This window comes from Myxine glutinosa, chromosome 8, assembly GCF_964187855.1.
Source record: "Myxine glutinosa chromosome 8, kmMyxGlut1.1, whole genome shotgun sequence".
In the NCBI taxonomy this organism is placed as follows: domain Eukaryota; kingdom Metazoa; phylum Chordata; class Myxini; order Myxiniformes; family Myxinidae; genus Myxine; species Myxine glutinosa.
In genome coordinates this window covers 30,689,577-30,714,765 of record NC_136268.1, presented here as the reverse complement: position 1 = coordinate 30,714,765, position 25,189 = coordinate 30,689,577, and the positions used below count along the sequence as shown (strand labels likewise).

The 25,189-nt window shown below is 43.9% G+C and overlaps 1 protein-coding gene across 6 annotated transcripts; it reads right to left on the bottom strand.

Moving 5' to 3' along the window:
• Nucleotides 1–11: 11 nt before the first annotated feature.
• Nucleotides 12–25,043, bottom strand: GLTP (glycolipid transfer protein). Of its 6 annotated transcripts, XM_068124216.2 has the most exons (7): nt 24,574–24,726; nt 20,088–20,191; nt 19,844–19,902; nt 12,664–12,797; nt 7,663–7,840; nt 5,334–5,547; nt 4,103–4,397 (listed from the first exon to the last, which is right to left on the bottom strand). In XM_068124216.2, the coding sequence occupies exons 1-6, from the start codon at nt 24,681–24,683 to the stop codon at nt 5,335–5,337; spliced, it is 798 nt and encodes a 265-aa protein (XP_067980317.2). In that variant the 5' UTR covers nt 24,684–24,726; the 3' UTR covers nt 4,103–4,397; nt 5,334. The 6 variants fall into 6 exon arrangements, with proteins under 6 accessions (XP_067980319.2, XP_067980321.2, XP_067980320.2 ...); XM_068124218.2 differs by lacking the exon at nt 24,574–24,726 and adding an exon at nt 24,890–25,043 and having other exon boundaries at nt 12–5,547; XM_068124220.2 differs by lacking the exon at nt 24,574–24,726 and adding an exon at nt 24,752–25,033 and having other exon boundaries at nt 12–5,547.
• Nucleotides 25,044–25,189: the final 146 nt, after the last annotated feature.

Sequence of the window (25,189 nt, the reverse complement as noted above, 5' to 3'; positions counted from 1 at the left end):
AAAAAAGAAGCTAACTTCAAAACATCTTTTATTTCATTGCACCACACAAACAAGCCCAAAAAACAAAAGGCTCTCTAAAGAAATACAGTCCTTGAGACTTTTAAGTTTTCATGCTTAAAAAACTCTACTTTGTGCTGTTTTTGTACAAAACATTTGTCTCTGCATCTTGTACACATTTTCTATGCCAGAACTTGTATAAGTGCAAAAAAACAAATAAAACAAACGAAAAAAACAAAAAACAACAGCTACACCTAATTCTCGGTGGTCGTCAAGTTACCTGAGATCGTGCTATAAGCAAGGCCACAGTCATTAATAAAATCTGTCAAAACCACACAATAACCTTTTTACAAAGTTTTGAATACACTGACAGATATCTCCCAAAATCTCCACATAACATTGTTCAGAGATGGAAACTTAAACGTTTCTTAAAAAAGGGAAAAAGTGATACCAACAACGATACCTACTCAGGACGTTGCCAACATATTCAGAGGGAGTAGTGGTGGGGCTCATCTAAGGTGTATTGGTCAGTGAACCTTTGTGACCAACCTGCAACTACCTGCACATCGAGGTAGAGGTAAGAGGCCTTGATGCTTACTGTCCCAGGGTTCAGTACTTGCTTAGACATTGGGACGTGAGGAGTTTGGAATGGGAGCGGGTGAGAGTGATGACACAGAAATTTGGGTACATAGAGGATGGCTCCGCAGGTAACCATGAGAGAGCCAACAAGAGAAAAACGGGGGGAGGGGGGGGGGGAATCACAAAATAAGTGCTTAAAGTAGTCTATTTGATGCCATGTGATGGCTGGCCCAGGTTTACAATGGCGCCTCAGCTCCGGGCAAACACTCAGAAGGGATCCGGAACGACCAAATTTTTTTTTAAAGTCTACACATCGTGATAAGGAACATATATATATATATATATATATATTTTAATGCTACTTCAAAAAAATTAAATACTTGAGAAGTAGAGATATATTTTAAGGGCCACAATCATTTTTTCATGTTAAAATAAAATGAAATCATAAATTTGTGGGAAAATGGCACACACATGACCTTCGGGATATATTTGGATTTATTAAACCAACCAGGACGACAAGACGAGACAATGACAATGAAACAATCATTAATGACGTCAGACAGACCCCAACAAACAATGAATCAGCCACATGAAAACCAGGTGAATCCTTTACACAATGTGGTTCCTTTCTCTCTGAGAATTTTGTGGGCTCCCTGGCTCTTAATGGCACTTGGAAAGATTCGATTTTTATAGGTAAATTGTCATGAACGTCGAGATTGCAGGTCACACAGACCAGAATTCCAGAAAAAAGGTTGAGAAAGAGCCCCGTTGCAGATCGAGCATTTGGTGTACGGTGTGTGTGTGTCGGGTTAAGGTTGAAAAAGAGCTCCAGGGCGGAGCATTTGGTGTACAGTGTGTGTGTGTCGGGTTAAGGTTGAAAAAGAGCTCCAGGGCGGAGCATTTGGTGTACGGTGTGTGTGTGGGGTTAAGGTTGAAAAAGAGCTCCAGGGCGGAGCATTTGGTGTACAGTGTGTGTGTGTCGGGTTAAGGTTGAAAAAGAGCTCCAGGGCGGAGCATTTGGTGTACAGTGTGTGTGGGGTTAAGGTTGAGAAAGAGCTCCAGGGCAGAGCATTTGGTGTACAGTGTGTGTGTGGGGTTAAGGTTGAGAAAGAGCTCCAGATCGAGCATTTGGTGTACAGTGTGTGTGTGTCGGGTTAAGGTTGAAAAAGAGCTCCAGGGCGGAGCATTTGGTGTACAGTGTGTGTGTGTCGGGTTAAGGTTGAAAAAGAGCTCCAGGGCAGAGCATTTGGTGTACAGTGTGTGTGTGGGGTTAAGGTTGAGAAAGAGCTCCAGGGCAGAGCATTTGGTGTACAGTGTGTGTGTGGGGTTAAGGTTGAGAAAGAGCTCCAGATCGAGCATTTGGTGTACAGTGTGTGTGTGTCGGGTTAAGGTTGAAAAAGAGCTCCAGGGCGGAGCATTTGGTGTACAGTGTGTGTGTGGGGTTAAGGTTGAGAAAGAGCTCCAGGGCAGAGCATTTGGTGTACAGTGTGTGTGTGTGGGGTTAAGGTTGAAAAAGAGCTCCAGGTGGAGCATGAGTGCAGTAATAGTATTTTCGCTTCCTCATCTTTCACTTTTCATCTGTACAGCTCCTCCATCTATATTCCACATAGCGTTGCTCCAGTTGTAGTTGGATTTTGCTTCCTCTTCCTTCACCTTTCATTTGTACAGCTTCTCCATCTATACTCCACATAGCTCTGTCCACCACCTTCCATCTCAACCAAATCAGCTCCACAAAAGGGTAACTCCACAAAGCTCTATCGGCCCACACGTATCTCCGCTTCCAGAATGAGGTTACCTTAACACACCAAGCTGAAGAATAACTAGGATAAACTTTCCATTTGCCTTTAGCCTGTGAATTGTGAAGCAGGATATAAACACCATTTTCTCTGATGCATCACTGGTCTCGACTGTGTAAAGGTGCATGTTTGTACATGTGCATGTGGCAATCGCTCACCTGTTGACAACTGTCATGATTTGAAATTGGGCCGGTTAAGCTCGATCCCCGACATGACCGTCTTCAGTACAGTGACCTGAGTCGGCCGGTAGAGCATGTCTGTCTATTTGTTTGTCTCGAGAATATAGAGTACAAACAAGTGTTACGCCAAGGTCCCTCGTCGGTGAAGTGATGCGAGTTGACAAAGTGGAAGACGCAAGGCGGCCATCTTGGATTTTGACGTGGCGACCCAATTTTCAATAGCGTTCTTCCTTATGCCGAGATACACCCACACACCAGAGTAGAAGTTAGTAGTTCGTTTATTTTTCAAGATATTTCGCTCACAAGGTTCAGACATACATGGCGTCAGACATACATGGCGGCGGCCATCTTGGATTTTGACGTGGCGACCTAATTTTCAATAGGGTTCTTCCATATGCCTAGTTGCACCCACACACCAAATTAGAATTCGGTCCTTCGCTTACGCACGCACGGACGGAGGGGAAAACCATATTCCCCCTTTCGCTCCGCGGTGCGACGGGGGACAATAAGCTTAATGAGCATTACAAACTGATGCAATGTTTATGAGGATTAAAAAAAAATTATCTCAATTTATGATAAGGAATAATGATAATAAACTAGAACGGGCACTCGGTAGAGCGCATACCTTCGCCGCAGCTACTGTTCTGTACTTGGTAAAAATACGATTTTGACCTTTTCGTGACCTTGACCTTGACCTTTGACCCGATTGCTCCCAAAATCTAATCAAATGTGTCCCGTATAATAACCAATCATCCCACCAAATTTCATGCAATTCGGTTGAATACTTTTTGAGTTATGCGAATAACATACACACACACACACAGACATACAAATAAATACACAGCGATCAAAACATAACCTTCCGCTTTTGCGAAGGTAATTATGGACAAAGTTGTGATGACGAGGTGGACCCCTTGCCAAAAGGTGTGTATATATGAAGGGAAGGAGACTTTAAAACAAAAAAACCAAAATGAGGTGAGAAATATGGAATGATCGAATCGATTCGACTAAATCTCGGAAGGTATTACAACACAGCTCTGTATAGTTGAACAGAAATGGAAATTTAACCCCACATTAGGATGTTGTATCAAATATTCAAACTAAAGTAAACATAGTTCACAGTTCATAAATTGTTTTTCATCACCTGGAAATAGCAACACGCAGTACAACGTCTGATGTGGACAAAATACAGATATATTTTAATGCCCTCTCAGACACTCTGGGAAATCCTCTTCTTCTTCACAGCTGACTCAACATTAAATGGTACAATACCCACAATATCCCACGGACAAGTCGAAAGGATCAGACGCTGGTCTAATACCTGGAACAAGTCTTCAATGCAGGCAAATCACACATCCACTTCCTGTCTCTCTGAAAGGATCACCAGACGTATCCAACAATCTATTTCCATAAATCGGCCACTGGAAGAGGATCAATCTCCTGAACTTGTAGGCCTCACCATCGGCAGTGAAATCTGCTGGGCCAACGGGCGTAGCAAACCTGGCCTCCAAAACCATCCTTCGTCGATACAAGTCCTACCTTTGTTCCTACCTTTGTATATCGGACTTTCTCTCAGCCGATGAGTCCTTTATACATCGTTCAATGGAGAACTGACATCTCAATGGGTGAGTAATGCCAGCCCATAGGGGAGAGCAGGACACCAGTGAGCTAAGGACAAAGACAACTCACACTCGTCTCTCGTCCAGGTCGCACATGTACTTTCAGCAACACTCTCCTCGCAAAATCCCTTAAATCCAGTATGACTGCTCCTTTGTTCTTCTCTTCGGTTTGTGGCATCTTCTTCCTCAATCTGTACACTCATGCTCTTCCCTCTGGGACTTTCCACCTGCCAGCACACAACGATCTCAGATCATCCTCTACCCCTGCCCGCTCACCTACCTCTTCCCGTCTACATGCATGCTGCGAGGTTTCCTTTCCTCTTCACTCTCTTCCTCGTCCGTTCATCCCCTTGTTGGGTCCACCTGTTGCACCACGTTGTGTGTTGCCTTCCACCCTCTGCAACTACGTCCTTTCATGACCCTACATTTTATGTACAAAAAAATTATGCTGGGTAATTTAACCTGTTCAATTGTATCTGAACATTCCGAAACGTTTACCTCAAATTCTCTACATGACAAAACAAACAAACAACAACAACAACAACAACACTCTTAGGTTTAAACCCCTCCCCTCCATCATTCATCAAATGCATGTTTTCACAAGACACTTGTATGGAATGTCTATGCCAGAAGATTTAAGTCAAGAAAAGATAAATCTTCAAAAAATAAAGAAATTGTACTTAAATGGTACATCTCTATATTACATATGCAAAAACTGCAAATATGGGGGCTCCAGGTGGAGCATTAGTGCAGTAGTACTATTTTAGCTTCCTCATCTTTCACTTTTCATCTGTACAGCTTCTCCATCTATATTCCACATAGCTGCAAACTGCAAATTTCTGCAAAAAAAAAACTGCAAACTGCAAATTTCTGGCCCATATGTTTCGCCACCTAAGTCCGCCCCCACCCCCACCCCCACCCCACCATTTTCTCCCAAAAATTTTTTTTCCTCGATATTAATTATTTTTTTCTCAATAGCCCTTCCCATCATCCGAATGTCACCTCCTAATGTGCTTACATAATACGTAGATGACCTTTAAATGCTAAATATCCAACAAATGCTCAATCCCTCCAATCAAGCACATGAGAGATTGCAAATAGCAGAAGGAATGTAAGAACAAGGAAACATAACCACAAATAATGAACACTTGTGCTGTACGTACTTTAATTATCAATGTTCATATCCTGGTAGGTCTTATCAATAGCATCCAACGTCGCAGTAAATGATGGCAGCATGTGCTGCAGCTCGTCCAAAATGGCCACTTCTGATGCCGCAGAAAGCGCTTCAGTATTGCACGGTAATTGTGCTGACTGCCTGGAGATCCGTAACAAAGCTTGGAGGAGCCCATTTTGGGATGGGGCAGTTAGAAGAGCAAACTGCACAAATCACAATGAGAGGATGTGGGAAGGAAGACAAATGTCAGAGATGAACTAGCATTTTGAATAGTAGCTCAAGCGAGCTAATCGTACCATTTATGCTTTCACTTTCTCAGAAAAATGAACATTGGCACACCTGAACTCTCATCCACCTGCAAGACCTTCATCCACAGATTGATGGAGGACGGCTCTCCTCCCCGCCCCCTCCTACCCCAGGCTGGCGCCCCTGCCTCACACCTTGCTCAGCTTTATGCTGTGAAGACCAACTGCACTATATTAAGTATGCATAAAGCCAAAGTTCCAAACCTTGGTGGAAATAATGGCCTTCAAAATAATTGGAATCTCCAAGGATGAAGCTGAGTCGATGGGCCTATCTGTCTTCTGCCACCTGCTTTCTGGCCCACTGCTTTTTCCATGCACTGTCCCCCTCCAACCCACTAGGTTTCTGTAAGCCGCAGGAGGTCTGCCAACAACCCCCTTCTGGTGAAACTCTCCAAATCCAGGATCATTGCCCACCTCCACTCATTTGCTCCTCTTTTCTCCCACCTGTGCAATCAACTTCCATATCCTCTTCAATCTCATCCTTCCCTCCAGGTCTTCAAGACAGCTGTTCACCACCATCTCAGATCAGCCCCCATCCCAAACCACATTTCCAAGCTGGCCTCCAAAGCCAGTCGCCGACTGGGCATCCTCCGTCGTGCGAAGTCCTTCCTTGGCACACCTGAGCTCCTCACCACATACAAGGCTTTCATCCGCAGCTCAATGGAATACTGCTCTCCCCTCTGGGCTGGTGCTCCTGCCTCACACCTAGCTCGTATTCACGCTGTTGAAACCAAAGCATTCAGAATCATTGGAATCTCCCGCGATGACGCTATCTCCGAGGGCCTTTCACTTACTCACCGCAGGCACGTTGGTGGTCTTTCTGTCTTCTACCGACTCCTCTCCGGCCTTGCTCCCCCAGCTCTCTCTGGGCTCTGTCCCCCAAATATTCCTACAGGTTGCACAAGATCTGCCTGCAACCCTCGTATTGTTAAACTGCCAAAATCAAGACTCTCTGCTCACCTTCACTCTTTCATTCCTCTTTTCTCCCGCCTCTGGAACAAACTCCCTCACTCTCTTCAATCCCACTCCTCCCACCAGGTCTTTAAAACGGCTGTTCACCACCATCTCTTATCTTCCCCAATCCAAAACCTTGATCTTTTGTACCCCTGCTAATTTCACCCCAAATCCACTTTTGAGGTGCCGACTTCTTTCCTGGAAGTCCTTGGTGTCCTTGCGTTTTATACCTATCCTGCCTCCCCCCAGGCCTTCTCCCTCCCACACATCTCCCGATGTCCCTGCTCTCAAATGTTGTGTTTGTGTGCTTCCTCCCCTTCTCGCCCCATCTTGTCGACCGCTCCCCTTTTTATATACTTTGTTTGCTTGTTTGTTTGATTTGTTTGTTTGATAAATGTTAGCTCTTTCACGAGCCTCGACTTTGTATACAAAAAAAATCCAAAACCATGATCTTTTCTACACAAGTTACCCCATCCCCCTCCTCAAGCCCCTCTCTTTCCAAATTTCCAGTTTTTCCTTCCTGAGGGTTCAGATGTCACTGCATTTTTCTTAGGTAGCATTTTAGTGTGCATCGCAATATACCTCAAGGGCATAAAGAACAAACCGCAATGTGTAAACTGGCATCACGTGTGAACGAAACCAGGTGGTGCCATTAGAATAACTTCTCCATTAAGACCTTGTATGGTCCAGCCTGGATTTTTACTTACAATCCACTGAGGTCATGATAATTCTAAAATTTCCAGAAGCCCAAGTAATGCTGCTTTCAGCCAGATTTAAACCCACAACCTCTGGGATGCCATTCGGTGTCTGCTGCAGTTCTCACAAGTGAGCTTATTATGTGAATGTGTGGCCTACATGCAGGGATGGCACAATAAGGAAGAACAATAGGTTGTCACGTCGATAGCGACAAACACATGATGTACTTGGGGACAAACTTCCCCCACAAGGGAGGTTGGATTAACGGTGGGTGTAAAAGAAGAGGAAGTAGTAGTAGTAGTAGTAGTAGTAGTAGTAGTGACAAATGAGTGGTGGATCGAAAATGAAAAAATAAATACAAACCTTGAAAATTTGCTGCACAAGCCAATTGTGATGGGGTCGCAAGGCCACATTATAAGCACGAGTGGCCATTTCTCGTAGAGGATCTATGGACTCCTGATAGATTGCATCAGTTTGACCGGATAAATGTGGTCCTGCCACCACCAGTTCCTGAAGCAACAGTTGGATAAAACGCAAACCACTGTGAAGAGGAGGAGGAGGTGGTGGTGGTAAAAGACAAAGTGTTAGAGCGTACCAGTTCAGTTTCAAGCATATGTAGTACTTCGCGACTGGTTGCATCACATCAGAGCGTGTGGCTCTACGGATGATACAATGCTCCATGTAGATTGGAGCAGAAATTTGGAATTTGAGTACTGGCGATAACTCGCCTGAGGGTATCAGTTGGGAAGTGGATCAAATTATAGGTTTGTGTATCTTAATGATTCCATGCTTGTACTTCTTTCAAAGGGACCAAATTAAATTTAACCATATAACTGTAAAAGTGAATTTTCATACTGCATCAACTTTCGCGCATTTCACGACACTAGTGAGGTACACGTGCTACGCACGGGTGGGAGGCCAGAAGCAAACAGACAATGCAGAAACGGCGAATGCTAAAGCATGAAACCAATAAATTCCACATTCCTGTAGCACCTTCAGTCACACGTCAGACATGGACAGCAAGTTCGTGAAGGACTTCCATGAAAAACGTACCCATTCACAAACAAACGGGTACATTTGTTCCATACCCAGTCAATGGCGAATCTGCATATGGCGATCCACGAATTAACGTTTAGAAAGTAGAAACCGTCACGGCATTTCGTCATTCACTTGAACTCGATATCTCTTTTTTTAATTCCAAACAGCGTAACTCCAATCACAAATTAAATAGCATTAATATACAAATAAACTTGTAACAACATTTGTGACATAAACAAATATTTAAATCCTGATGTGAAGTTTCGTATGGTTGGGTGAACACAATTACGAATTCAAAATCGTAATTGTATTCACTCAATTCCAATCATCAATTGATACTTTAACAACACGATTAACACAATTAACGTTTAACGATTAAACATTACGATTGAATGACAGTTGTATTGGGATATTATCAAACCCGCGCATTGCTGTCATCTGTCCACTTCCGGATTCGTTGCAGGTTCGTAATTCTCATCAAAATCTAAACAGTATTTGTAGAATTTCAATAAAAGCCACATCACTGTTCATATCGGTAAATATTATTCCATCGTGTTTGGAAAAACTGGAAAATTGGAAAAATTGGAAAATTGAAACACAATATAGCCTATTTTACTCCGGGGGGAGGGAGGGGGCTAGGATTACCCACCCAAAATATCGTTGCAATCAGTTCAGCCGTTTTTGCATTACCTTCGAACGGACAGACAGCCATTTGGTGAATTGTAGTAAGATAACGGAAAAGCGTAATTAACAACACCTGATAATACTTATACTTTTTAAAATTATACTTTTTTAATGAGAGATTACAGTATCAGATCATACAATGAATACACGTGCTTTGCACGTAGTTATACTAGTCGCCCTGTATTGAGCATAGGAAGGAACGCGCTTTGCCAGCATATCGGTGGAGCATATCGGTCTATATGGTTTGCAAATACTGTACTTCAACGTCCACAATTCAACGTAAAATTTGATTCGTTATTTGAAGCTGATTTCAAAAGCCTACAAACTTCATGTTTCCCGAAACTTGCAGGGTTAGTTAAAGCAGGGTTTGACGAGGACAAGGACATATTGAAAGCTGGTACGGGCAAAAGTCCCGTGGCAGCTTGTGGAGATGGCGAGGTTGGAGATTGGAATGAGTAAAAATATCTAATGCTCCAGGAGCTCTTACACGAGCCTCTATCTTGTATACAAAAAGAAAAAAGAAAAAAAAAAGAAAAAAAAGAAAAGAAAAAAAAAGAAGGAGAGCATGAATTTACTAATGTCTGCATTCAATTAACGATCGATTTGATGTTCCTTGGTGTGCTTTCCCGTCGTATTTTGCAATTTGTATTTCATTGGTTAGTTTCAATTCCGTATGAGCTACACCAGGTTCATCAACTCTGGAATTCTGGTTACATTGCAAGTTCATTTCTCCCATGTAAACATTCGCTGGGGTTTTGCTTGGTTAACATAGTTGAGATTGTCATGTGTTGTATCTGCTGCCCCATGAAACTCAAACGCGTGAACACGTTGTCATGTTGTTCAGCGCAAAATAATTTCCATTTCGACAGTATTGCATACACATGGGTAGCAAAGGGAGTTAAGAATATTGTTACGTGTATGGGGGTAGGTAATGAAATACCGTAGTGGAGGTCGAATTGTATAGAGTAGCGTGCTCCGTATGCCGTGAAGCCACCTCAATGTATTTAAGTTAGGACCTGATGTCCGTGTAAGCGTTATGTGTCTCCATGCGAGGGGTAGAGCTATGCTAATTAGTTAGGGCCTATGGATAAATTTCCAGTGTGTAATTGCCCTTGTGATTTTTCCCTTCATTCTTATAAAGCACACTTGACTAGCCATGCGACTGGCCCATGATTAAAATAACAATCGCCGATGGTACCCAGACACTACGACACCACCCAGCCAAAACTTATCGATGGGCGACAAGTGTGGCCATGAGGCCACGACCCGAAGGACGATTGGTTGGGACGATTCGACGGCGCTCGGTGATTGGAGCGCGGGTGACGTCAGAGTGAACGTTCGAGACATTCGGAGCAAAAAGGGAAAGCACCGCCATTTTCTCTCTCTCTCTTTCTCTCATTTTCTCTTGGCTCTGGGTACGAGCAGTCACATTCTCTCTCTCTGTTCCTCGCACGGTAAAAAGGCGGTCGCATTCGCATTCACTCTCTCTGTTGCGGGCGTTGGTGAATACGGACGCATCCCTGTCTCTCTATTGGTGTTGGCTTGTGATGGCTGCGCTTCGTGTCGTGCGCGCCTGGGAAGTTCGGGACGGTCGGAGCTTGGTGCAGCTGAACGAGAAGGACCCTACTTCACGCCATTGCGTGTTTTCCCGTGCAGGGAAGCGGGACCTGTGATGGCCCCAAACCGTCGTGGAGACCAGAGCTGAGTACCAGCCAACGCACCATACCACGTTTATTTTTACTTTTGTTTTCCCCTTGTGTTGTAATTGTGTCTGATGGAGGATCCTCAGTTAGGAATTAGATTTTACCGCACATTCCTTTTGTAATCCTAGCATTTATTTTCATTAAGCCCATTACTTATTGCATTTCTTTGTCATGCCTGTCTTGTGCGTTTATTTGTCTGTGGGGATTGGATAACCCGCCCCACCCCCCACCCCCGCCACCTCCCCGTGTCGTGTCCGTCCGTGCAAATAAGACCAGCGAACTTCATTTCCGTGCTGAAGAGATAACACCGCCATAGTTTTGGGTAAATGGCTCAAAGTTAAAGCTCGTTTTGGTCATCTGTCACCCTGAGGCCTTCACTATAGGGTAGACGTGACAATATTTTTTTGAGAAACTAGAAAGAGAACCAGCCTTAACACTTCAGCAAAGAACTTCTGTGACTCCGTGGGACTGACTCAATCTGTGAACTTTCCAACCGGGATTTCTGCCAATGGCAAATCCTCCATTCTGGAATTGGTGACAACTAACTTTGCGACAAATGTCTCCTGTTCTTCCTCTGCTCCAATTGATTCATCTGATCATGTGCTTGTGAAAGCCAACATCTCTCTGGCTACTCTCAGAGAGCTGCCTCAACGCCGGCGAGTCTGGCATATTACTCAAGCAGATTGGTAGGGCCTGAAAGCATCTTACTTCAGGACTGGTCTGCCAGATCTACTGCCCCTGATGTTAACACAGCTTGAGAATTCTTCCACAGAAACCTACTCTCTTGCATGCATGGATTCATCCCATGTCATCTTCAGTTATCCTACCCTTAGTCCTGCCCATGGTACACTGAATCCTGTGTTGAGACAGTTGCTCTGAAATAACAACTTGCCTTCTCTTCCTGGAAGGCTAATCTGACTCAAGGCAATCTCAATGCATTCCAAAACTTCCGCAACAAGTGCATGTCCACTCTCAGGACAGCCAGAAAACACCATCTGTCCAACCCCAATAATGAATTTCAAACTTGTCTCCCTCCTCTAAACCCTGGTGGCACCTTGTTCTCTGGTGTATGCTCCCCTTCTATATGGAGTACTACCTTGCTCAGCTTTGCGCTGTGGAAAAAAGGGCCTTTAAGATTATTAGGATCTCTCGCGATGGAGCTGAGTCTATGGGACTGTCACTTTCCCATTACACTTTAACCTTCTCAGATCGGTGGTGTCTCTGTGTTCTACCATATCCTTTATGTTCTTGCACCCTCGTCGTGCCTTTTCAATGCTTTGTCCCCCCTCATCCACCCTCCCCCCCCTCCCAATTCCCCGAGGCTTCCACATGGCTCTCAAAGTCCACCATCAACCCACTTCTGGTGAAACTACCTAAATCCAGGATCACTGCTCACCTCCACTCATTTTATTACACTTTTTCCCACCTGCAGAAGCAATTTCCACATCCTCTTCAATGTCATTCCTCCCTCCAGGTCTTCAAGACAGCTGTTCACCACCATCTCAGTTCCACCCCAATCCAAATCCGTGATCTTTTCTACCCTCGTTAACCCCCTTAACCCCACCACCAATCCCACCTTCTTCCAAATTTCCAGTTTTTCATCCTTGGAATTCCCTTCTGTATGCTTCTTGTCTACCCCATGCATCCTCTCCTTCCCCTCGATCCTCCCCACACCACTGTTGCTCCATCGTCCAAGTCTCCCTCTATATTTGCCTTCAAGTCTGCTGTTATTTCCCCCCTCTCTCTACTGTTCCTTTTGCATGTGTTGTGTTCTGTTTTTGTCTGGTACATTCTGATCCTTACAGTGCACTAGCTCTCCCACAAGCCTCAGCTATGTATCCAAAGAAAAAGGGTGGAAGGAGAATTGGTGAGGAGGTTGGGGTAGTGAAGGAGAAAGGAAGTTTAGATACTTCTTTTAATTTTTTTTTACAATACAAACCGCTTCAGCCACAGGAGTGCTACAGTCCCGCAAGCTCTAGGCCATGCTGCAGGATGATGCTGTCTCTCCATTTCCAGCATCGCTCGAACTGTGCTGCATTCTTCTGGATGTCTCTCCCACACACTCCGCATTTTCTGGAACAAATACGCCATTGCACGTTCATCATCGATTCAGTTCTGCTGAAAGATTGGATCGCTGTAACGAAGCAAACCATTTTGGTAAAGTTATTACAACCAAAACAGCTCTGCACCAACAGAAGAACATCAAGGAAGTCCCTTTTTGAATTTGTTTGAAAAATGAAACAAAAACTGTTCCACCTCTGAAAATTAATTAAGTTCAACAACATACAAAATGAAAAAGAATGTATATTAAAACGTTCCTAGGGTTAATGAAATATATATGTTTATTTATATATATATATATATATATATTGTTACGTTTATGGGGGTAGGTGAAAGGATACCGTAGGAAAGGTAGCACTGTATAATTATAGCATGGACCATAGACTCGGAAGAGAAATGTCGATGTACTTAAGTAGGGAAACTATAGCATAAGGTTGTTTATGTGTCTTCACACAAGGGGTGGTGTTGTGCTAATTATCGGTAGGGATTAAGGTTAGTTTTCCCCAGTACGTGATTTTTCCCTCTGTAACTTTCCCTTAACGTTTTGCTGACAAGGCCGGCCATGAAAACCTCCTTGAAACAACATTTACCACGCTGGCAAGAACCCAAGCAGAGCTGGCGGGACAAGCCCTGCCCCCCAATGGACCTAAGGAAAAAGGCCATGCCCCCGGAGTGGTGTGATGGGGAGGTGGAGAAAGAGCTGGCAGGCCACGCCCCGGAAGGTCATGATTGGCCGAGAGGAGCATGGGGTGAGTCGGAAAAGAGCTTCGCCATTGGTTGGGGGGACGTCATTGAGAAGCTTCGAGAGACGCTGGTCTTTGGCACGGACAAGAAGGCTTGGCCATTTTGTGCGGGCTGTGAGGAGAGGGTTTTCTGCTGCAGTGATTGAAAAGGAGCTTCACTTATTGTTGGCTTGCAAGGAGGCTGAAGGCCACGTGTGCTTACCCAGATGGTGGGGGAGAAAGGAGGCCATCTAATCTGCTAGCCTCACCCTTGTAGTGCCTTTGACACGCGGCATTCGACATCGCCATTTTGGAGCGCTTTCCGCGCGAGTGGCTACACCAGATTCAACAGCCGCCAAGCTCCTAAAAGGCTTCATTGCGGCCAAGCTAAGTGCCGGCTGAAGTGGTTTTATTTTATTTCATTTTCCCGTTTGATCATATTTGAGTCCGCGTGTGGAGGTATCTCAGTTAGGAATTTAATTTACCTCAACCATTATTTCGACATTTTCACCCCTTGCTTTATTTTCATTAAATTATTTGTTGAATTTACTGTTGTGTTTCTTTGTTCATGGGTTTGGGAATAAACCCGTCGTCAGATAAATGTCTCGCATTCCTTCATCCCACGCGCGACAAAAATAACCGCTATTTTCGGCTGCCACCTTGGGAGTAAGAACGTTCAGCTATTCGTCATCCAGCGGTCTTAATCGCTGGTGACAGGACAATTATATATATATATATATATATATATATATATATATATATATATATATATATATTCTTGTTGGACTTGAGGAAAACTGAAAAGAAGGCCTATTTGGCCGAAAGCTTGCCGAAAATAAAAGATCGATCATTTTGAAGCTACGTCCGTAACTTATTTTTCTTCCGATTATTTATTTAATGCAAATGAGGCACCCTGCTCGTATTGTGGAGTTTCTGCTATTTCTCACAGTTTGATATATATATATAAAGTCATGGCCAAAAATATTGGTACCCTTGCACTTTTTTCAAATAATGCACCATTTATTCCAGAAAATTGTTGAAATTAAAAAATATTTTAGTATCCACAGATATATTTATTTGGTTTGCAGTGGAACAAAACAAAAAAGCTGAAAAAATTACTAAATCTTACCGAATTCCACACAGAAATACTAAAATGGCCTGGACAATATTATTGGCACCTTTTAGAAGATGTTAAAAATAATTAGATTTTAAGCAGGTGATTCACCTTTCCTTTGGAATTGAACTCACATGTGGGGAGTTGCAGGTGCCTGAAATATATAAATCACTCATTCAACCAGTTTCAATGGAGAAAAGGAGTCATTCTGCTCTTTTGTGTCACTGTGTGTACCGCAATGAGCATGGAGAAAAGAAAGAAAACCAGAGTTTAGGTGGCCTACCCAAATTCTAGAAAGCACACAATAGACAGATTATAGATGGAAGAACATTAAATAAAGGTTCAAAGGGATAGCAATTTTTTGACATATATTAGGAAGGGGTGGATATAATCTGTCGATACATATTGCGACGCATATCTAATGTCACTGTTAAATTACCACACTCTTATTCTAAAACATTTGATAAAAACATAACGAAACTATGTTAAGTAATATGTTACCCTATAGAAAATCATTAACACAGCAATATATATATATATATATATATATATATATGTCGGAAATGAAACAGTAAAGGGCTTACACTTGTGTAGCTTTTCTTGGTTGCTTCATGCAGCTTTCCTGGCTAGAGGAGCATGGGGGTTAATTTATTGAAATCCTAGCCACCTGGGGTAATTGATTCAGTGATAGCTGATTGGTTATTCCCTCCAATTATGGGTGAGAGATGCGATTGGGTCTTGTTATTTACATGTTGACTGCTATTGGCCTTGCACATGGTATATGCTTGAGAGCCTTGGAGGTGCACGTTTCTGTCTACGCTGTCGCTGATGATTCACCCACAAGTGATGAGACCGTTCCAGCAGCTAAGGGGGCATGTAGAATTGGGATTCTCATGTATGTACTATTTGTGAATGTTTGCAGCTGTAGAATAACTCAGATAGAGTTTGAAACAGCAAAGGGCTTACCTTGTGTAGCTTTTCTTGGTTGCTTCGTGCATCCTTCTTTGGCTGGAGGAGCATGGGGGCTAATCTATCTATAATTCCAGTAATCTCTGTGTGTTTGTTTGTACGTTTGTACGTTTGTACGTTTGTACGTTTGTTTGTTTGTCTGTGACCGCTGTTTCTCGACAACCACGGGTCCGATATACTTTAAACTTGCCAGGTATATTGCTGGGGACCCGAGGATGTGCCTTTTCAAGGTTTGAAATTAATCGGACAAGTACTTACCGAGCTATGGCGATTTAGCCGTTCGCCGTTCGCTTTGGCGTTGCGAATGGACCAAACCATTGCATGTAAATAGAGGGGGGGGGGGGGGGGTTCTGTGGTCGTTGCGAATGGACCAAACCATTCATGTAAATAGAGGGGGGGGGGGGGGTTCTGTGGTTAGCCGTTCGCCGTTCGCTTTGGCGTTGCGAATGGACCAAACCATTGCATGTAAATAGAGGGGGGGGGGTTCTGTGGTCGTTGCGAATGGACCAAACCATTCATGTAAATAGAGGGGGGGGGGGGGGGGGGGTTCTGTGGTCGTTACTGCCACGTGGTTTCAAAGTTTTTTTTTGTTGTTGTTGTTTGCACGCATGTTTTTTTGCACCCACGTACGGGCACGCCCTAGGATGTTTACACACACACACCCCTACACAAATTTTTTTTTTTTTTTTTTTTTTTTGGCAAGGAACGGGCACCCACGTACGGGCACGTCCTAGCTTATATATAGTACGGGCATGCCCTAGTTTATAGAAATCCTAGCCACCTGGGGTAATTGATTAGGTGATAGCCGATTGGTTATTCCATCCAGTTACAGGAGATAGACATGATTGGGTGTTGTTATATACATATTATTGTACATTAAGCTTGGAAAGACGAAAAATGTATTTCGAATTTTGGACTCTCATTTTAGCTCACCTGGAACGAAATTCAGGGGAGCTTATGCGATGGTGCGTCGTCCGTCCGTCAGTCAGTCCGTCCATCCGTCTGTAAACACTTGAAACTTCTTCTCCGAAACCGCTGATGGGATTGCGACCAAATTTGGCACAAATGATATTTGTTGGGTTGTGACTAAAGTTTGTTCACAGCATTAAATAAGATCGGAGTCTAAGGGGGTCTACCAGGGGTCAAAGTGGATCCAGGTTTGACCCCCCCCCCCCCCCCCCCCCAAAATAGGAATTTGCTTTTTCCTCTGAAACTACACACTATTTCGAAGAAACTTTACCACAACCTTCATCAAACATGAAGTACCAAAGTTTGTTCACGGCATTAAAAAATCTGCCCCTTTAGGGGTCTATGGGGGGGGGGGGTCAAAGTGGGTCCAGGTTTGACCCCCTAAAATACAGACTTGGCATTTTATATGGAATTTTTTTTTTTCTTGACTTGGGTTTACTTTCTGAACTCAGTATATCAATCTGGTGAGTTTATTTTACCCTTCGGTGATGTCTTTGTTGAAAGAACCATGTCACTCATTGTCTTTCGCAGCAAGAAGTCAATAACAGGATTATATCACAGGTGGCGTGACAAAATGTAAGGACAGGTACATTTGACGATTGGCTTCACAATCGGGTATATAAGGGTTGTTGCGTTCTGCATTAGTGGAAAACAACTGCTGCACATCTACAAAAGTTATTGCCGCTTCCTCTGGAGATGGTCCGTCAACTCGAAAATGCTGTTTGTCATGGAGTGGTGGCTTTACGAAATTCTGGCATGAAACAGCGTGCTATTACTCGGCAGTATGGCATCACTCAAGGTCAGGTGTCAAAGATCCTGAAACGAAATGCTCAGAGGGGTGTCCCTACTCCAATACCGAGGCCAGGACGTCCACGCAGAACCACAAGGAGAGATGATCGCCAGCTGCACCGGTTAATCTGCAATGGCCGTACCAAGTCAACTAATCGGCTTCGGGCTGAGTGGCAGCAACTGACAAATGTGCCTGTATCCAGAAGGCTAGTCAACCAACGACTGGTTCAAGCAGGCGATCGTCCCAGGCGTCCCTTGAGAAAGCCACGTCTGACCAGACAACACCGCCAACGCCGATTGCAGTGGGCCAGAGAGCACCGTCAATGGCAGCCAGGACACTGGAATCACGTGACCTTCAGTGACGAGTCTAGATTTCTGGTCTATCGTCAAGATGGCCGCGTCCGAGTGTGCAGACAAGTGCATGAAGCCCACAACGAAGATTGTATCGTGCCAAGAGTCCAAGCTGGAGGTGGTGGGGTGACCGTTTGGGCTGCTTTTCATGCAGGGGGCAAAACTGACCTGGTTGTTCTGAATGGAAACCTGAACCAGTTCAAGTACAGGGTCATTCTGGAAGAAACATTGCTTCCATTTGCTCGTGCAGCCTTTCGAGGAAACTTTGTCTTCCAAGATGACAATGCACGGCCTCATCGTGCTCGCATGATCCAACACTTTCTTGCTGACCGTGGTGTAGAGCATATGGAGTGGCCTGCCATGTCCCCGGATATGAATCTGATAGAGAACTTGTGGGCAGAATTAACGCGTCAAATCGACAACTTGGACCAGCAGCCTACCTCTGTGCGTGAATTGCAGCAGGCTATTGTCACTGCATGGCAAGCGATTCCTGTCCAAACCTTGGCAAATCTCGTGAACAGCATGCCTCGACGTGTACGTGCTCTCCTGAATGCTCGTGGGGGTTACACGAAGTACTGAACTGTAATTTTACTGTCCGTAATCCCAGTCATAATTTAGCTTTTGTTTTTGTTGAAATATTTTTTGGCTAATGTGCAAAATAAAGAGTTACTTCTGGAAAACGTACAGAAGTTTAACACAGTACTGTCCGTGAATTGAGTTCGATATCAGTTTACATCACTTTCAAGGATCAATTTATTTGCTTCGAAATGTCAAATGTGGTTTTTGTTTCTTTTGAAGGTCACATTAACAAAATCTAGAATAATTTCAACATAATTCCAATGAACTTTTGGTTCTAAGTCATCTTGAAAAGTAAGTTCACCCCCACAAAAAAAATATTCCATATTAAATGCCAAGTCTGTAGATATTCGCTTTCTTCTCTGAAACCACACACACGATTTTGATGAAACTTCACCACAACCTTCATCACCTGTGATGTACCAACGGTTGTTCAAGGCATTAAAAAAAATTGGGGTCTAAGGTGGTCTATGTGGGTGCTTGCCCCCCAACATAGGTATTTGCTTTTTTATCAGAACCTATACACACAATTTTGATGAAACTTCACCACAACTTTCATCATCCGTGATGTACCAATGTTTGTTCAATGCATTGGAAAAATTGGGGTCTGAGGAGGTACACGGACGGGGTGGGAGGGGTGGAGGTGCCCACCAAAATAGGTATTTTTTTTGTTTGTTTGTTTAAAGTCTTATGATTATGTTCGTATGATTCTACACGCTGCCCTGTCTTCTAGCAATCATTCAAATTAGTTTAAAATACCCTTAGTCAGTGCACTATACTGTTTATTCTGCCAGGTGAGCGCCAGGGGTATTGCCCCTATGTTTACTTTAATTGGCCGGCTTACATTTTACAATAGATTAATTAATACGATGATAGGTTTCTGACTAAAAACTTTCAACTGACTATGTCATTGTCAGCAAGTTTCTGACTCCACTGTGGATATTCTGATTCTGGTGCACCATACCCTGTTACAAGGTGCTGTCGGAGTTGGCAAAGCAATTTCTTGACAAGGGTTATACTGGGTGGTTTGCCATTGCCTTCCAAGCAGTGGTTAGGACAGGAATTTGTAACATGTTCAGGGTGCCAGAGAGGATTCGCCTTCTGTTCGCGAAGGACGCCGTGGAATCTTTAATGTCCACCAAATAATGCAGGCAGACGGGACACCCGTTTAACCTCCGTTCGAGAGAGGGAACACACGTTGATGAATAACCCTGCTTGGGAAACATCGGGATGATAATTTCTAAATATGTTGGGACTCCTCAATTTCTAATTAAGCTACACAGCTTAGATGCGAGTGTGCGTCCTGCCAGCAAGAGGGCATCCTGCCAGCAAGAGGGCATCCTGCCAGCAAGAGGGCATCCTGCCAGCAAGAGGGCATCCTGCCAGCAAGAGGGCATCCTGCCAGCCCCTGTGGATATTAGGAGTCTTCAAATAAACCCAAACGGTCTTTGTAATCAAAAAGCACATAACAAACAACTTGTGTCAATAAATTGATTTGAAACAATCAGAGCAGAGTGGATGTACAACTGCATACTTGTTGATTATACACATTCAAACTTTCAACATACGGATATGTTTCCAGCAACGTCCGACTTGATAGGTCCGGAAATGGCAGAACCCAAGCAATCTGCGGAAGAAAATAGAGCTTTGTGAAAACATTCAGGTAGTTTATGTTATCTATCTCTCTATATACTGTATCTTCTCCCATCACCACTCCCTACTCTCCTACCCCTCACCACTCCATCTTTCAATTCATCAATGCTCTCCCTCTTAGTTCCTCTACCATTACTCACTCTCCTGCTATTTTCTTACCCAGTATCGGCAAAATGTATGCCACCCTTTCCAGAAACTGCTCCATGTCCACCTCTCCATTTTCCACCGGCGCAAACGCCTCTCCACCCAACAGCATCATGGTACTGTGTGGGGGAAAAACATAAAAATAAAGGAGAGTCAAAGCATCCAGGAATACCATGATGGAACTACATTTTAAGCAAATCTCCAAGAACGGCTGCAGGATCACAAATGGGCGAACAGGGTTGGTGCTGGCCCAAAATGGTGCCAAAAGCCATGTTGAAGTAGCATGCACTCGATGGAGGTGCTGAGTCATGCCGTTGTTTTCTCTTCCTGAAAGCCCCAGAGAATGCTAAACGATACTGTCACGTGGTACAGTCATGTGGTCATTTTCATTGTATATTTTACATTGTGAGCTCAAAGTTGAACTTGTCCGAGGCATTCACAATATGAAGCTCTGTGCCAAATTTGGAGATGCAGTTATTGTGCCGACAGACAGACCGTACACAGATGGCATCGTCACAATCGTCATGCTTGGCCTACGGCCAGAGTGGGAGTACAAATTTGGAACAACAATAAACTCAAAACAGCTGTGACGTAAACTACCAACACATGCCAATTTTATAAAACTACGATCCCACAGAGTTTGTGCTGAAGTAGGGGTTACGAGGACGTGTACGTGGCACAGGGATGATAGGCCAAATGGCCTTTGATTGCACCTCACTTACTTTGTGGTGAACACCACTTAGGTTTCACATTGGGAAAACAATGTTATCCATTAAAGTAAATAATGAGAGATTTTGTCCCCCAATGATTCCAGAAGGTAGGAATGCGCACACACAAGCATGCACACGATTGCTTTTTTTCCACGAAGATGTTCCTCACAATTATAATCACTTATTGAACGGTAATTATGGAACCTCCGCCACTGAAGGTGGATGGAGGTTATGTTTTCACCCCTGTTTGTCTGTCTGTCTTTCTGTCTGTAGGTAGGATATCTCAAAGATGTATAGACAGATTCGGACAAAACTTGGTGGACAGGTTGGGTGTGTCACAAGAACCAATTTTTAGGTAGTAGGTTGTAGACAGCAACTGTAGACAGCAAGTAGGTCGTACTACCGTTCAGACTTAGGAGTGTTAAAGTGGTGCCCAGAACCATCTTACACATTCTGTGTCAGGATTGCTGGTCTTACTTTCTGTCTCACTCAAACTAGAGATACCGGGCTTCAATCTCTCTTTCTCGCAAACACCATACACTTTTCATCATACACTTTCCTTCTCTTTTATTTAAGGCCTGGCCTCGATGAGGGCTATATAGTCCATGCCTGGAGCCTTCAACATAAAAAAAAATTGATTCGATTTTGGTGAATCTCCGGATACTATACAACAACAACATGCATTTTAAAGGCCATTTTCCCTTCTAGAGCGGGGGTTAGCCTTGCGGTCCCCATGACAATCTTCTCCATCTTGCCCTATTTTCTGCATCTCTCCTTGTTAACCCCCTTGCCCGCATTTCTTCTTCCACCATCTTTAGCCAGGTCTTTCTCGGTCTTCCCCGTCCTCTACTTCCTTCTACATTCATTTCCATCACTCTTCTCAACCAGTCACTTTCATCCTTCCTCAACACATGACCAAACCATCTCAACCTGTTCCTCTTCACAGCATCAATCACAGGCTCTATTCCCATCATCTTTCGGAATTCATCATTTGTCTTCCTCTCTCTCAACGATACTCCGCACATCCGTCGAACGATTCGCATTTCCACCCTTTCCAACCTTCGTTGCTGCTCTACGTTCATTACCCATGTCTCGCTCCCATAAATCATAACACTTCTCACACATGCAGCATACACCTTTCCCTTCAGCTTCAACGACTCTCCCTTCATCATCAGCACGCCACTCAGTTCCCGAAACTTCTTCCATGCACATCTCACTCGAGCAACCGTTGCCGAGTCTGATCCACCTTCTCCATTCAGCATGTCTCCGAGGTAGCAAAATGTTTTCACACCTTCCAGCTTCACGCCGTCTCCAAGATCCAATTCAACATTTCCTCCATCTGCAGCTCCCTCTGTGCACACCTTACATTTGAATGTAGCTGCCACACTGGTTAATGACCCTCTCAGACCACTACATTTTTGATGAACCCACTCAGCGCACATTGTACATTGAATGGAGTTCACTCCGACACCCTTGCTACACACAGCACACGGCCACTTCCCAGTTCTTTCCAACTCACCACATGCTTTACCACTTGCCATCACCTTCGTCTTTCCGATATTCACCTTCAGACCTTTTGTCTCCATACATTCCTTGCACTTGTTCATCTTTTCCTTCAGTCCATCCATACTTTCCGCAATCAACACCAGATCATTTGCATACAACGACTCCCACGGTAAACCCTCCTTTACGTTCTGAGCCAGCACCCCCATCACAGCTACAAATAGTAGTGGACTTAGTACCGACCCCTGATGCACTCCCACCTTCACCTCAAACTCACCAGTGTTCCCGTCCTTCGTCCTTACAGCTGTACGCGCTCTTTTGTACATTGCCATCACTAGATCCGGATACTATAATATATATATATATATATTAAAGTGATTGTTCACCATTTAGAGATAAGGCCAAAAACGAGAAAAAAGCCATGGTTCCCAACCTGGGGGCCCATGGTGTATTTCTCGGGGGGCCATGGGGTAATTTGCCGGAGGCAATGCAAGATGAATTCCTGGATCTCCGAAACGATTCATTTGCCAAAGACACATTCGAAGAGAAGAGCTTGACAGAGTTTTGGGTGGGAATGGGTCGCTGCCCTAATATCAGCCAGATACAGTCACGTGAAAAAGTAAGTACACCCCATGTAAAGTTTTGACTTTTTCAACATATTTCAACATACAGCTATTTGATCTTCATTTCAACAATATTGATAGACAAAGGTGATATAATATAACAAATATCATGAAACATTTACATTTTGTAGTCCATTGTATAATTCAAATATATACATAAATGCAAATTTCGCATGTGGAAAAAGTAAGTACACCCTTGGCTCTAATAGGTGGTATTGCCCCCTTTGGCAGAAACAACCTCAAGTAGGCGTTTCTTATAACTGTCTACCAGTGTCTGACATCGACTGGGAGAAATTTTTGCCCACTCCTCCATGCAGAATTCTTTCAGCTGTGCGATGTTTGAGGGGTTTGTTGCATGCACAGCTCGTTTCAAATCCCCCCACAACATCTCAATGGGATTTAGATCCGGGCTTTGACTTGGCCATTCCAGAACCCTCCATTTCTTTCTTTTCAGCCATTCCTTGGTGGATTTACTGGTATGTTTAGGGTCATTGTCATGTTGCAAGGTCCACCTTCGGTTGAGCTTCAACTTTCCGACAGATGGCCTCACATTATCCTCAAGCACCCTCTGGTACAATGAAGAATTCATAGTGGATTCTATGATGGTGAGCTGCCCAGGCCCTGATGCAGCAAAGCTGCCCCAAACCATAATATTTCCACCACCATGCTTTACAGTTGGTATCAGGTTCTTGTGGTCAAATGCTGTCTTTGGTTTTTGCCAAACATGTCTTCTGGTACTATGGCCAAATAGCTCTACCTTTGACTCATCTGTCCAGAGCACATTGTTCCAGGAGTGCTGGTCTTTGCCCTGATGTTCTTTCTGGACAGCAAAGGTTTCCACCTGGCACACCTCCCATGTAGATCAAATTTGTGCAGCCTCTTTCTAATGGTAGACTCGTGCACTTTGACATCAACAGTGGCAAGAGCTACCTGTAGGTCCCGTGATGACATTCTGGAGTTCTTAGAGACTTCTTTCAGCATCTTGCGGTCTGCACTCGGGCTGAACTTGCTGGGGCGGCCTGGCCTGAACAAGTCGGCAGTTGTTAGGAATCTTCTCCACTTGAAGATGATCTCCCGGACAGTCGAATGATTGATTTCAAATTGTTTGGAGATCTTTTAAATCCCTTCCCAGACTCGTAGGCATCTATAACCTTCTTTCTGAAGGCCTCAGAGAGCTCTTTTGATCTGGGCATGGTGACGCCGCACACTTCAACAACAAAGAGCAAACCAAACGAAATGTATGAGGTTTAAATAAGACAAGTTCCTCCAAGATCCTCTCTAACGATGTTCTAATCATTTGCACCTGAGTTGGTGCACCTGATTCTAATTTTAGGTATTTGAAGTAGTGATAAATGTCGGGGTGTACTTACTTTTTCCACATGCGAAATTTGCATTTATGTTTATTTAAATTATACAATGGACTACAAAATGTAAATGTTTCATGATATTTGTTGTATTATATCACCTTTATCTATCAATATTGTTGAAATGAAGATCAAATAGCTGTATGTTGAAATATGTTGAAAAAGTCAAAACTGTACATGGGGTGTACTTACTTTTTCACGTGACTGTATGTAATATATAGTTTATTAGCCCTATCACTTAATGGTGATGAATCGCTTGTAAAATTAAAAAACATTCTCAGATCCAGATCTGGATCCTCACCAAAACCGAATCGATTCGTCCTCGTCACACACCAACCTGTCCACCATACTTCGTCCGGATCCGCCCAAAACTTTTTGAGATGTCGTGTTCACAGACAGGTGTGAAAACATAACGTCCGATGCGAAGCTTCGGACAAGACAAGTTTCGGTGGTGGGGGTAATAAACTAGCTGTCTCTACCAGGGTTTCAAGAATCAGTGCTGGAGGTAGGACCTGCAGGTAGGACGGGATGTTTGGAGATTTCTGATCATATGACGTCACCACAAGTCGTACACGTCACGTCACACGTACACTACAGTGAGTGTGGAAGTAACGCACCCTCCGGACTCGAGTCCCCCAACAACAGTCGACGATCTTGATCCTTGTTTTTCGGTTCCCGGCATCACTCAGTTCACCAGTCACCACCCATCCACACAGGGAACAACACCATCCAGGTGCTTCCTGATCTGCGGGAATTCCGGGATTTCCAGAAATGTATAAACCGTACCTTCACTTCCGTCACTCGTTTTAGGATTCCATTAAAACTCGTGAAACCACAACTTTATTCATTCTTTCAGAGTTGCCGATTTACTAAATAATAATAATAATAATAATAAAGGAGTCTTATATAGCCCCATC

Coding starts and splice junctions, on each gene's coding strand:
- GLTP (XM_068124216.2), bottom strand. CDS start 24,683: ATGTTTTCACACCTGTCTGTGAACACGACATCTCAAAAAGTTTTGGGC. Junction 20,192..24,573: donor GACGAATCGATTCGGTTTTG/GTGAGGATCCAG, acceptor TCCCCCACACAG/TACCATGATGCTGTTGGGTG. Junction 5,548..7,662: donor TTGTGCAGCAAATTTTCAAG/GTTTGTATTTAT, acceptor TGATTTGTGCAG/TTTGCTCTTCTAACTGCCCC.